The 14,296-nt window shown below is 43.3% G+C and overlaps 1 protein-coding gene across 6 annotated transcripts in view; it reads right to left on the bottom strand.

Moving 5' to 3' along the window:
- CD2AP (CD2 associated protein) overlaps positions 1-14,296 on the bottom strand; it is a 141,818-nt gene that overhangs the window by 72,573 nt on the left and 54,949 nt on the right. For all 6 annotated transcript variants that reach the window (XM_075923393.2, XM_075923392.2, XM_075923389.2 and 3 more), the window contains one exon: positions 6,514-6,614. In XM_075923393.2, coding sequence (XP_075779508.1) covers positions 6,514-6,614 — 101 coding nt within the window. The remainder of the gene's footprint in view (positions 1-6,513; positions 6,615-14,296) is intronic.

Here is a 14,296-nt window from a genome sequence, read left to right as displayed (position 1 = left end):
CCCCTCTCTCTCTTTACGTTGTTAACCAAGAAGCTAAAGGTCAGAGAAGACAGACTCTCTCTCCAGATCTTTCTCTACCACCACAAAACCAGGAATGATTCAAAGCAGAGAGGAACAAGAGGAAGTAAAAGAATATAAATAGGGACCACACAGCTTGAATAACCTCCGAATAAAAGTACCTAATTTGCTCTTCTTCATGGAGTGCTGGTGCCTATTTATATTCAGTTGTGGGTGACTGTATCAGTCCTGAACTTAAGCATAATGTGTTGTAAACGTGTGGATCGAACTCCATTTAGCTGCTTTGCAAATGTCAATTAGAGGTATTTCCTGAAGCAATGGCATTAATGTTACCTGAGTTCTTGTAGAATGAGCCTGCACCCAATGAAGCAGAGGAACATTAGAGAACTGGCACTTGAGATGCATTTAGAGATCTTTAGATGATAGAGCTTGACCTCAAACTCTTCAAGTGATAAACAAATGGGGATATTTTCTGACTGGATTTGTTTATTGCAAGTAGCACACTTGGACGAAATTAAGTCTTTTCTTTTTCGGACTCTCATAGTTTTGGGAAAAACACAGGTAAGTGAATTGACAAGTTCACGTGAAACAAACTACTATGGAGGTGAATGGAAGATGCAAATGCAGTGAGATATGAAAGATGGTGCAAGACAGATCTGTTATCAGTGCTCCGAGCTTGCCCACCTCATGCATAAGGTGATGTCCACTAGGACATCTTCGAAGATGTGAAACATGTAGCCAGTGATTAGATTAGAATGGAAGCTTTGTGAACACTGAAAAAAAAAACAAGGTTTAAGTCCCACTTAGGAGTAAATTTCCTTACTGGTGGACAGGTTCTGATTAGACTCTTCCAGACCCTGTAGTCAGTGCATAGGCAAAAAACTGAGTAAGTTGAGGGGGGGGGGACACTGTTTTAAGGGAAAGAGGATAGTCGAGAATACGTAAGGGGAATACCTTCAGCTTTTGGGAACATACATTTCAGTGGCATCCACATAAGAAACATTTCCACTTGGTTAAGACTTGGCCTACAGTCGAAAATTAAGTCGGCATAATACATCGCTCAAGCATTTGCAAAATCAATACCTGTGAATGGCATAGTTGAACAAACCCAAGTCCTGTGTAGATAGTGCTAGACTGATGGAATCATTCCTCAGCCAACCTAGTTATTGCCTCTCAGGAAGGTGGATTACCTTGGCCAATGAGAGAATCCAACATAGAGAGCGTATACACCTAAGCACTGCCATGCTGTCTTCAACAACAAAAAATCCTGACTTTTGAAATAACATGCATGATTCTGGCAAGAAATTTAATTATGAATTTGAATTCTACCATGTGAAAAAATAGCTGTATTTGCTTTGATAAGATACTAAGTAGCTATGAAGTTTGATATTATTTAATCTTAAAAATTTAGCTAATCAAGGCTCTGCTTTCCATTTCATATAATCTTTTTCTGTTCTGAAATGATATTAATGCCCAGATCACAAAAGATTTCGTTTCAATTCAATCACTGATACAACATGAAACAATTTAAAAGACTTTCTGTGCCAAATATAGTACATACATTTGTGACATGTTAACAAAAATAATTTAACATAGGTTGTATTATTTCTGGACATGTGGAACATTAGAAAAGTATCTTCAAAGGCAAAAAGTAGGTCACAAGAGGAGGACAGTCCTTTCCATTCATCCAGATCCTTTAAAAAAAAAACCATACACCCACCCTTAAGATTCCCTACAGGAGTGCTGTCCACAATTCCCAAAAATGTGAGGTACAGAAATGTGAACTCCACTTCTTGTTTCTAGCTAAGCTCACCTCTTCCTCTCTCAGGTTATGGCATAACTTAGTAATAGTCAGTATAATAGGGCTGTATAAAAACATGAACAGAATATTTTTCTTTCCTGGTTAAATTCCTGCCTCTGCCAGGTACAGAATCACAACTCAACAATCAGATGTGTGGTTAAATCAAGTGGATGTTACAAGAATTATAGCCCTAAAAAGCCAAACCTTCTCTGTCTAAACATCTAACTTGTCATGCATCTCTCACTGAAATATAAAATCCACGTAAATTGACTCCCAATTAGCCAAGTTTTTTGTGTTTTGTTTTTTGTTATTCCCATGAAAAATTTGGATATTTGGAATTTTACAGCATCACAGTTGCATGCAGCAGGTCCAGAAGTGACCACAAGAGGGAGATGCTCTATTACTACAGTCACTAAACTCCATCAGTACACTGGGGAAGTTACTTGGAAACACTCAAACATGGCCACTGCAACAAAAACTTGGATAAAAATACAGATTTTCAGATGCCTTAACAGAGGAGAAACTGACCTAAGCAAGCAGTTCACTTCCAACCTTCAGTCAAAAACAATCCTGTTGTGCTGCTAATAAAACTGACCAATTGTAAGCATGTATATTGTTCGGAACATTGATGTTACATAATTTAAATCAAATGATCCATTAGCCACACATTTAAAAATATCAGCTCACTACTGAAAGGCAGATACTGGGCTAGATGGACTTTTGATCCGATCCAATACGGCCGCTGTTATATTTGCTCTTAAATGAATGAGTGTGCAATGACAGGACTTCCCAAGCTGATCCCAGGTTCTGGGGAAATGCTGCGGGGAGCCCAGGATCAGCTGGAAAGTCTCCAGCTGATCCCAGGCTCTGCGACTGCCCTTTTGAAAGGTGCACAGGTGGCATTTTAAAGGTGCAGTCACCAAACAGCTGATCCACGGATCAGCTGTGCAGCGGCTGCCCCTTTGAAAAGCCACCTGGAGTACTCACTCTGAAGTTCTCCTTCCCCCACTTTGCGGTCTCTATGAAATAGAAGCAGCAAAAGGGGGATATCGACTAGTTGACTATTCAAAATACTATCCAATAGTCAACTAGTCCTTTACATCGTTAAGCAGAAGTAATAAATATTACTACAGAGAAGGTCCCAGACAATTAATTTACCATCTAGTTTAGCTTAGATGATAAGCAGTTTGGGGAAGGGTTGTCTTTTAGGTTTGTGTTTGTACAGGACCTAGCACAATGTATGAGATTGGAGGCTCCTAAGCAGTATGGTTATACAAATATAATAATAATAATGATGAACAAGGGTAACAGAGAAAAAATGAGGAAACAAAGGGCTTGCAACAGGAAGATTATACTCAGTTTAAGCATATGCATTTTAAACATGAACAAACACTTTTTAAACAGAATAATTACTGAAGCTCTTCTGACAGCCACTGGGAAGAGAGATCTCTTGAGAGATTCAATCTGGCATAGTTTATGTTTTCTAATACAAACAAGCGGTAAGCCAGCTGCTTGAGTCCTGGATCCTGACCTGTACTCAGGCTTGTGTAAGACAGCCGCTTGAGTCCTGTGTTTGTCATCGGTGCTCAGGCCTGTAAGTACAAATCTAGTGGCTCCATCCAAACTGGATGCCCGGAGAGCAGGGCAGGTAGTGATACAAACACTGTCCCACAGTCAATAAACCCCAGACCTTGGTTCAGGGCAGGCAGCAGAGCAAAGCAGCCCTGCAATTAGTGAGGCTCCAGCCCCAGTTCAGGACAGGGCAGCAAACAGAGGCAGTTTCAAAGTTAGTATGGCCTAGGCTTTGTTCAGGGCGGGGCACGCAAACAAACACTGTTCTCCAAGCACAAGCGGGTAGGGGGAGACTGCCACTTGATATGTGGAGTGGCAGGGGGACCCCACTACTAGACTTTATCCTTGCCCAGGGCCCTAGCAGTGGCAGCTCTGGCTGCCACTGGGGAACCGGCCGGCAACACGCTGACACACTCTAGAATGTTATGAGATCAGCCTGACTGTGGTCAGCTTTTCCTGGGCCACTGCTTATCTTCCCATCATCGTCTACCTGGCTCCACGCTGGCTGCTGGTTCTCAGGGTCATGGTAGTCTGAACCTTTGGGCAGGGTGTAGAAGGTCTCCTCTTTCAAGGAAGGGCCTGTCCGTCTGGGCCAGTCCTCAGCCTCTCCAAGCTCCTCAGGGCCCTCCTGGCTTGAGAGCTCAGGGCAGGCTTCTCCTTCCTCTGGCAGCTGAGACCCTACTGAGCTCCTGGGCTGGGCTTTTATCCTCCCTACCTTGCCCTTTGGCTTCTGCAGAGTCAAAGGGGCAGGACACGGCTTGGCCCACGTGGGCTCAGAGAGGGGTCCTTCCCTCTCGGGGTCGATGAGCGGCCACCCCTGCTCACTAAACATGCACATGTCCACAGAATTCTCTCTAGCCTCAGAGAGAAAAATTAAGTTATTGTCATTTACACTGTATCTTCTGTCACAAGATTTACCACAGAGCACTTTGTCCCTTAGGGAAATCAGCAACTTATAAGGTAAAACTGTTGGGCATGTTTACATTTGTGATGGTTTCCTGACATAGTTCACATTGCTGGTCTTGCATACAGTTTTGCACCAAACATCACCAAGTTCATTCTTTGTCAGCTTTATCCTAAATTACATTAGAATTATCACCAACACAGCTCTACAGAAGTGTCCTGCTGCATGATTGGTGAAACACAGCTACCAGCTACTCTACAGTTTTTCTGGATATTGAACTCTTTAGGAGATCCGGAAGAAAAAAAAAAATCAAAGATGATGTTGACAGTAGTCCTTGCAGCAGCCACCACATTTACAGAATCACCCCTCCCATCAGTTCAGGATCATTAGATCACTTGGAAACCTGATGAACCATATGATGAATGACAGTGACTACTATATATCTGAACAGAGACAGCTGAAGAATTCCAGGAAAAAAAATATCAAGTAACTTGTTTAAATACTGTCGTTGATCTTTTAAATTCTATAAAGGCTGCTAAGTACGATTCATGGTATCCTGTGAAACTAAGAATTCAGATCTTGGCATCAAAGGTTTAGAACTGCAATTTCTTAAACATTTCACTATTAACATCAATGAAAGATGCCTGTTGAATGAACAATATTCTCTGTGTTGACAAATAATTTATCAGTGTTTATACCTAAGTATTAATTATGCATTAAAAATATGAGATTTGCCTGGAGCAGTGAACACTTCTTAGGTATTGTGATTTTAGAAATCGCTAAGCCACAATCTGTTAAAGCACTTCCGCTCCTTATTCAAAATTATCTAAATATATACAGGGTTAAGTTTCATTGACCTGTAATATGTGAAATCATGAGAATTTCTCTGTGTTCTGGATATATAAGGCCCTTTTTTGCAACATGTGCTATTCTGGAGAGGCTATCAGTTCTCAGGTAACAGTTCACACTTATCTGAAGAACTAGAGACACGTCAAACTGCATATTAAAAATAGCCAATAAAACACAAGTGGCCCCCATATAATATATTATCTGAGTGCCTCCCAAGTGCCTAAAAATGGAAGGGAAAGTAAAGTCTCCCTTCCCTCCTTTGTAGCCTTTGGGAGAAACAGCTAGAAAAGCATGTGCAGGTTTGAGAAAGTTGAACTGAAGAATAAGTTTTGCACCTAGCTCTGAAAATGGCTGCTTCTGGGATCAGGCTTACCTTTTCCAAAAGGTTCTATGCTACAGTTCCTGCGAAAGTTCCTGTGTAGGGTGTCAGGCGGGAGCCAGTTGGCAAGGGGAGCCAGGATGGCAGCAGCCAGATGCCCCACAGACAGGGGCTGCTGCCGTGGAGCAGCCTCTGCCCATGGTGAGCCTACGCCAACTAGGAGCATCGTAGCCTCCCGTGTCCCCCCTCCCCCCACCTTCCCCGGACTGCTTCCTCTGATAGAGGCAGCAGCGCTGGAGGGAGAGGTGCAGGGGGACAGGCGGCACCATGAAGCCAGTGTGGGGGGGACGGGGACAACCGGCTCCCTCCAGCACTGGCTCCTGCCTGCCCCCACCCTCACGGACTCTGTATTGGTTCCCAGCTACCCCCCTCATCCTACACACTGCTGCCTCTCTATTGGAAGCAGCAGCGTGGGGTGGGTGGAGGCAGATCCAGTGCTCATGGGGAACCGGGCACTGGCTCCCACCTCTTAACTGCGTTCTGTATTTAGTATGATAATGCTAAGAGAAGGCAATGGTGATCTGTATTGCCCAGGAATGGCTACTGGATTTGAACTACTGCACATTTGTTGGTAATTTGATTTGTTCAAGGGTTCAACAGTAAAAGTCTGGTGTAGGAACGCAACTTTCAACTAACCCTGACTGCTGTGTGAGAGCTCATAAGTTATCATACAGAAATAACATGAGTCCATCTAGCAAAATAACCTGCAGGCAAAGCTCACATGTACAACCATAAAGACATGCAAAGTATTTTTAGGACATTAATGTGTAATAGAACATGATTTACTAATGTAAATATTACTCCCTGAATAACTTATAGACTAGGCGTTTGTTAATTTAACATTTTACTATTCCTATGAGAGAAAAATCTCCAAACTAAAAATTTTAGAAACAGAAAATCATGCGTTCCTCACATTTTTGCAACATTTAAACCAAAAAAAGGTTTCACTTGGGCCAAAAGTGAGGGGATTAGTTATGTAATATAACTTACCTCTTCATTAATGTCAATAACATCCCCCACCTTGAGCTCCAGTTCATCCTCGTTCTGTGGAATATACTCAAACTGCACTTTACACTGCCGCTTCTTTAACTCTGGTGGAAGGGACATTATAAAAACAATTAAAATTAAACTGCCTATAATTGTGTATTTTTCCATATTCAAATCTTTGAAGGATCATATTTGAACATACACTTATAAATCACCCCAAGGAGCTAACTACACTTCCTTAGTTTCTAGTTTTCCAACTGTCCTCTTACATCAGTATAAATCCAGCTCTGAGCTAGATGACGGCTTCCGTTTGTAAGCTTTACAGTCTGCCAATTACATGGGAGTAAACATACTGTACTACCAATTACCAGCACACTAACAGAAAGCTTTATTGACATGACTGAGTCATAGATTAATAGTCCAATTATTTTCAAACTTCTTCTTATGAGAAGACTGCAACAATCAAAACAGCTGTCAGCTACCTGATACCTACAGTGCTGTTCCAGGCATTGGGAGTAATTCTGGTGCACACACATTTATTCATTTGAAGTTTTATGACGACATTCCTAAAGGCACCCATCTCTACAAAAATGTCATATGAACTGCAGGGCAATTAAATATTGCCAGTCTTTGCATGAAATAAACATACCGTGTTAGGCATTAATTTGGGGGGTAATGATATTGTTTTCCCTGTGCATTCTGAATCTGAACCTGATTTTAAAAAAGCATCCATGTCACTGGACTTCAATCAAAACTATCAAAACTCTCAAACAGTCACTGACTCTAGGCAGTAAAATTGTTTTCCCAGCTCCAAAATATAAATCAGAATACGAAGCCTACAGTTTGATCAACATTAAGTGGCACAAAATGAAGCTAGGAAGAAAACATAACCCATTGATAGGATATTTCACAGAAGTTACACAACTATACAAATATTAAAGAACTGACAACATTATAGTAAAAGAAACTTGGAGGTTAGGTCCATCAATGGCTATTAGCCAGGATGGGTAGGAATGGTGTCCCTAGCCTCTGTCAGTGGCTGGGAATAGGTGATGGGAAAGGAACTGCTTGAAGATTCCCTGTTCTGTTCATTCCCTTTGGGGCATCTGGCATTGGCCACTAGCGGAAACCAAGATACAGTAAAACTCCAATAGTCTGGCATCAAAATGGCAAGAGCCTAATGAGTGAGCTTCAGCAAAAAATGAGTCACAAGGTAACAGAGGCAGCAGCTGAACTGAGCAAAAAGGGTAAAAAAAGGCTTTAAAAAACTAAAATATTACAGTATACTGTATACAGTATGTATAATAAAAAGGGTTACGAACACTTTATATACAGTATATAAAGTATACAGTATATATATAAGCAGCTTATAGTACCTCCTGATAGTCCAGCATATTTGATAATCCGGCACCACCTAAGTCACATAGGTTCTGGATTATCGGAAGTCTACTGTACTGGGCTAGATGGACCTTGATCTGACCCAGTATGGCCGTTCTTATGTAAATCTCAAGCAGCTTGCACTAGCTCCACAAACCAAATTTGTACATCTCAAGATTATAGTTTTTCAAATTAATATTGAAATGACACTACTGTAGATGTCTTGATGGTTTCTTCTTTTCCACTGAAAGTTTTTCAGCGTAAATTTTCTAAGGCAATTTCCACCTTGAATGAATATTTCATGCTTGAATGAATATTAGCAGCAGTGTTGTATATGTGATACAGGAAGTAACTGTCCTATTTTACTAAGCATTGGTGATGCCTCAGCTAGAGTACAGCGTCCAGGTTTGGGCCCCACACTTTAAAAATGTGGACAAACAGGCGAGTGTATCCAGAGTTAAAGGGGGGAAAAAAAGATTTAGAAAAATCTGACCTATAAGAGAATGTTTAAAAAAAATGGGCATGATTAGTCTTGAGAAAAGACAACTAAGAGAGGGACCTGCTAACAACCTTCAGAGATGTGACGAGCTGTTATAAAGAGGACGGTGACCAGTTCTCCGTATCTACTGAGGTAGAGCAAGTAATAAGATTAATCTGCAGCAAAGGAGATTTAGGTTAGATATTGAAGAAAACTTTCCCACTATAAGGATGGTTAACAGGAAACAGTTTAAAAGGAAAGTTGGGGAAACCATATAATAAAAGGTTTTTAAGGACAAGTTAGACAAACACCTGTCAGGTATGGTCTACATATACTTGGTCCTGCCTCAATAGAATGGACTAAAACTATGGCCTCTTAAGATCCCTTCCAGCTTTACATTTGATGATTTTATTATTATTTGTATTCTAGTACTGCCCTCCTACTGATGGACACTGTCACCACAGAAAAACAATTCCTGACACCAAGACCAAATTTAAGACAGCATATTAAAGCCATGGGGCAACAATCTTTATTTACATGATACACGTTGCCTTTTGGTTTCTAAAGTACACAGTTGCTACACTTGCCTATCCCTACCTCTATATCTCAGAAGGAGAAAAGCTATGTGACTTGAAAATAAAACCTTAAAAGTTCGTTTTCCTGTTGAAATGATCTAAAAGTGGCCTTAGAGTACAGAACTGCCCAAAATTCCCAACTAGGACTGATAACCTATTACATGAAGGGACATACAACTCCATAGGAAAACATTTATAATTTGATAGAGAAGACAAATAAGCAATATGTTCAAGATCTGTATACTCTGTGTTACTTGCTAAAATATCTTCCCTAATCTGCCCTATTTCCCTACCAATTCAGTGCCCCAGCAAATCTGTGCCATGGGTACCAGCACATATACCCCATTGGCCAGAAATAGGTTATGGTTTAGCCCAAGAATGTGTTTAAAAGATACCCACATGCATCCCAATCAATGAGTGTTCTTGTGCTACTTACTGATTACTGAAATGTACAAGAACCTTGTTGGCCTCTCCTGCCTTGGCGCTATCATTCCAGGCAGCTTCAGTTGCCCTCCTGTCAGAATGAGGGCATGTGACTACATGTGCTTTGTGAGCACCATTGGTCAGGAACTGGGGCCAGCAAGAATTAAAGAAACTAGTTGAATGTGTGGTCAATGCTACATAGTTCCACCACTCCACTTAATGGTACAGAGCTAAAGAGGCTAATTGGTATAGAAGGGAGCAGTTTGTTGTGTTTTGGTGGTGTACTAGAACTTCATGTAATTTCCTAGATGAATCATTACTGTAATAGCGGTCTCCAAACTCTGGGGAACACCCCTCACAGGGGCATGGAGGAACATTCAGGTAGGCGCAGCAGAGCCCAGATCAGCCCCCAAATGAGATGCAGAGGGAGCGCTTCTTGATGATACATGCATCATGTTAGGAATTAATTTGAGGGTAATTATAGTATTTGTTTTGCCTGAACAATATGGCCCCCAATCCCGGTCCACAGCTCAACCCAGCTCCCATCTTCTGACTTGGCTCCTGAAGGGAAGCACTGACAGAGAGGGGAGGGACAAAAAGTTGCTCTGAGAAAAAAAAAGTTTCCACTCATCTTGAGAGCTATTTCACCAGTAAAAAGTCATAGATAGGAAATACAGGACTAAATTTTTAGTTAAAATTAGCCTTTATTCTAACATTTTATAGCCATACACATTATTCACATGTATTACAGTCTTCCAAGGATGGAAGATACTACTATGTGAATGTTGATGACATTTTGCTCAATTTCAAAAATATTTTAACTTAGTACAATAGACCGTCTTAAATAATATGACCCCAAGCATGATCCTGTCTCACAAAAGAACTCTTTGCTTGATCTGCAGATTCTTTAGCATATTACCATGTAAGGATTTGAGCTTAATTAGTCTTCAGAAGAGAAGAGTGAGAGGGGACTTGGTAGCAGCCTTCAACTACCTGAAGGGAAGTTCCAAAGAGGATGAAGAGATGCTGTTCTCAGTAGCGACGGATGACAAAACGAGGAGCAATGGTCTCAAGTTACAGTGGGGGAGGTCTAGGTTGGATATTAGGAAAAAATATTTCACTAGGAGAGTGGTGAAGCAATGGAATGGGTTACTTAGGGAGGTGGTGGAATCTCCATCCCTAGAGGTTTTTAAGTCTGGGCTTGACAAAGCCCTGGCTGGGATGATTTAGTTGGGACTGGTCCTGCTTTGGGCAGGGGGCTGGACTCAATGACCTCCTAAGGTCTCTTTCAGCCCTAGGATTCTATGATGCTATTATTCTAACAACTTCACTTCATTGGGTAAGAGAAGCAATGATGAAGAACACATGCCATCAGAGAGCAATGCAAAGTCAAAATACATTTGAGCTCTTTTAATTAAATTGAGATTCTCTCCTTTGAACAACTTCACAAAGGTCTAGACAGTCTGGCAGTAAAAAAGTTAAAGACAGTTAACATAGAAACTCAGAGTCACTAGGTGAAATTAGGAGGTAGCAGGTTTAAAACAAATAAAAGGATGTTTTTCTTCACGCAGCACAGTCAACCTGTGAAATTCCTTGCCAGAGAGGTTGTGAAGACCTGAACTCTAACAGGGTCCAAGAAAGAACCAGATAAATTCATGGAGGTTAGGTTCATCAGTACTTATTAGCCAAGCAACGGTGTCCCTAGCCTTTGTCAGGGGCTGGAAATGGATGACAGGAGAGGGATCACGTAAGGATTACCTGTTCTGTTCATTCCATTTGGGGCATCTGGCACTGGCCACTGTCAGAAGACAGGATATTGGGCTAGACGGACCTTTGGTCTGACTCAGTATGGCTGTTCTTATGTTCTTAGGATAGTAAGATATACAAGGTGGTGGCTTAAGAGACCCAGTAACAGCTATGCTCAGAGAAGGACTAAATTCCTTTGAGGGAAGGCATACTGTTACTTAGTCACCAAGAGTTTATTTAACACTATGACTTGTAAGAAGCACTTGTCTTCCACTCAGCTTTGACACAGGATGATTATCTAAACCCGTGGTCCCCAACACGATTTCCATGCGCCCGCCAGGTGCTCGGGGCTGGCCTGGCACTGGGCGCATGGCGGGCGGAGCGCCGGCCCCGGGCGCGCAGCACTTGGCGGGGGGAGCGCCGGCCCCGGGCGCACGGCGCTTGGCGGGGGGAGCGCCGGCCCCGGGCGCGCGGCGCATGGCGGGGGGAGCGCCGGCCCCGGGCGCGCGGCGCATGGCGGGGGGAGCGCCGGCCCCGGGCGCGCGGCGCATGGCGGGGGGAGCGCCGGCCCCGGGCGCGCGGCGCATGGCGGGGGGAGCGCCGGCCCCGGGCGCGCGGCGCATGGCGGGGGGAGCGCCGCCCCCGAGCATGCAGCTATGGGGGGGGCCGCCCCCGGGCATGCGGTTATGGGGGGGGCCGCCCCCGGGGCGCAAGTGTCCCCGCCCCCTGGCGCCCAGCGGGTGAACGGCCACGCCCCCTGGCGCCCGACAACCTCGAAAGGTTGGGGACCACTGATCTAAACTGATACAGCAGGAAAACCAAGTTATCCATAGTTATTTTCTCCTGTAATTGTGATGTGAGTCTGGACACTGAACTCCAGCAATGTCCACAAAAAATCCATTAAGCTGAGTCATAAGGCACCTGAAAACCCTGTGAAAATTGAACAGCATTTCCCCAAAAGGAAGTTTCCAGAGATCCACATATATTTTAGGATGGCACCTGGATGAGGACAGAATGAGAGACTGCAGTTGCTATGTTCATAGCTCCTATAGGAACACTTTGCCCTAGATGCATACTCAATTAGGATTTCCTGATGGAACTTAGAATCATAGAAATGTAGTGTTGGAATTGGGACCTTAAGAAGTCATTAATTCCAGCCCCCTTAGCTATGTTAGGGTTAAGAAAATCTAGACCATCCTTGACAGGTGTTGGCTCTCCTTGTTTAAGTGTTTCAAAAAATAGGGACTCCACAACCTCCTTTGGAAACCTATTTCAGGTCTTAAACTACCCTTATAGTTAGAAAGATGTTCCTAATATCTAACTGAAATCTAACTGGATCACCATCCTCAAAAAGACTATTACCATACTGAAAGACTTACAGGTTGCCAGAGTCTTTTTTTCCTCAAATTTAATTACAAACAGTTTTTTAAGCTTTCCTTATAGGTCAAGTTTCCTAACCCTTTAATGATTTTTGTTGCTGTCCTCTGGACTCTCTCCAATTTGTCCACATTCTTCCTATAGTAACTCTCAGCTAGGAAAAGGGATATAAAATTGTAGCCATTTAAAAGGTAACAGATAAGCATCAGGTTATCAATTTTCATTACGGCTACATGTCAACTCCCAGGTCTGCTCCAAGGGAGCTGATAGGTCACCCAGTGCTGTGGGCTCTGCTGTATAAAGCTTATACTGCAGAGTCTGCAGCATAGCCAGCTCCCCAGGAGCAAGGCCCGCAGCCAGTGCATGCCAAAAGGTGGCTTAGAAGCTAGCTCCTGGAACATGCTGGCTCTATATCAGAACACACAGTGCAGGATGGCAGCCAGCTCCCGGGAGCAGGGCCCGCACCTAGGAATCAGTGTGTGTAAGCTGGCTCTGTCATGCATCGGCTCCCAGGGAGCTGCGTGTCGCTCTGCAGTGTAGGCTCTACAGTAAAAAGTTTATAATGCAGTGCCCACAGCACAGCTACCTCTCCAGGAATGGAGCCAGCAGCAAGTGCACACCAGGAGCCAGCTTACAACGCATGTAACGGTGTAACCACTAGGATTTTTAACAGTTACACAGTTACTTTTTAAACTTTTCTTTTTTTAAACTTTTCTTTTAGGTCCCTAGCTGGGATCTCACCAGTACTGAAGAGAACAGAATAATTACCTCCGGTGTCTCACATACAGCACTCCTGTTAATATACTGTGTTGGGGTATTCACCTCACACTTGACCTGAAAGGGTTAATGAACACTTAGACAGAAGCTAACAGAACCAGCAGGACACAGCTAACAGGATTCAGGTGGTTAATTAATCCACAGACTGAGTGAGGGAACCCAGCTGGGGAGGAATGAGTTGGCCTAGGACAGTGGTCTCCAACCTTTTTACACCCAAGATCACTTTTTAAGTCTCAGTACAGGCGAAGAGCTACCGTCCCGCCCCTTCCTTGAAGCCCTGCCCTCTCTATTCTCCTGTCCATCACTTGCTATCCCCAGCCCTTATACACTCTGTTAAACAGTTTATTTTTAAATTATGCAATATATAAAATTAAAATCACATGTTTATAGTTATGAAATAAATGGTCTGTTTTTAATTCATGCTATTTAAATGTCAAATGAAGCATTTACAATTATACATTTTGTTCTCTGCTATTTTGTAAATCTAAAATCAAGTATTCATAATTATATATGTTTTCTTCCAATAACAAAGTCTCAGTGTGACACCTGTGACTGAACAGTATCTGCCAGCATCTTGAAGTCTGGATTGTAGTCTGAGATTGTTAGTCGTATACAGTCCATCAGATGGGTATCTGTGATCCTGCGCTCAGCCTGGGAAGCTTGCTCCAGCACAGCTGGAGCTAGACGCAGCCTCCATGGGCTGAGCGCAGGGCAGCCGGGCTGGAGGGAAGAGAAGTGGCTGCCCAGACAGCTGGCCATGGCGCTCAGCCAGAGTGCACCAAGCTCCACATGGACAGGCGCAGAGGAGAAGCCACTGATCAGCTTGTGCGTGGGGCAGCCGCTTTCAGCTGAAAGCCACAGTCAGCTTGCTGGGGTGTTTCAGCCCTCCCGACCTCCCAGCTCCCACCATTCCTCGCAGCTACTCACCTGTGTTGTTGCTCGGTGAGTAGCTGCTCCTCAAATGAGGAAATCTAATGTAAATGTACTGAGCAGGTGTGCAGTTCAGAGAGGGCTCAAGAGCTACTCTTAGAGC

The sequence above is a fragment of the Pelodiscus sinensis genome, chromosome 3 (assembly GCF_052426305.1).
Source record: "Pelodiscus sinensis isolate ZL-2025 chromosome 3, ASM5242630v1, whole genome shotgun sequence".
Classification (NCBI taxonomy): Eukaryota; Metazoa; Chordata; order Testudines; family Trionychidae; genus Pelodiscus; species Pelodiscus sinensis.
Note: the sequence above shows the minus strand (reverse complement) of the source record. Positions and strands in the feature narration are given on the sequence as shown.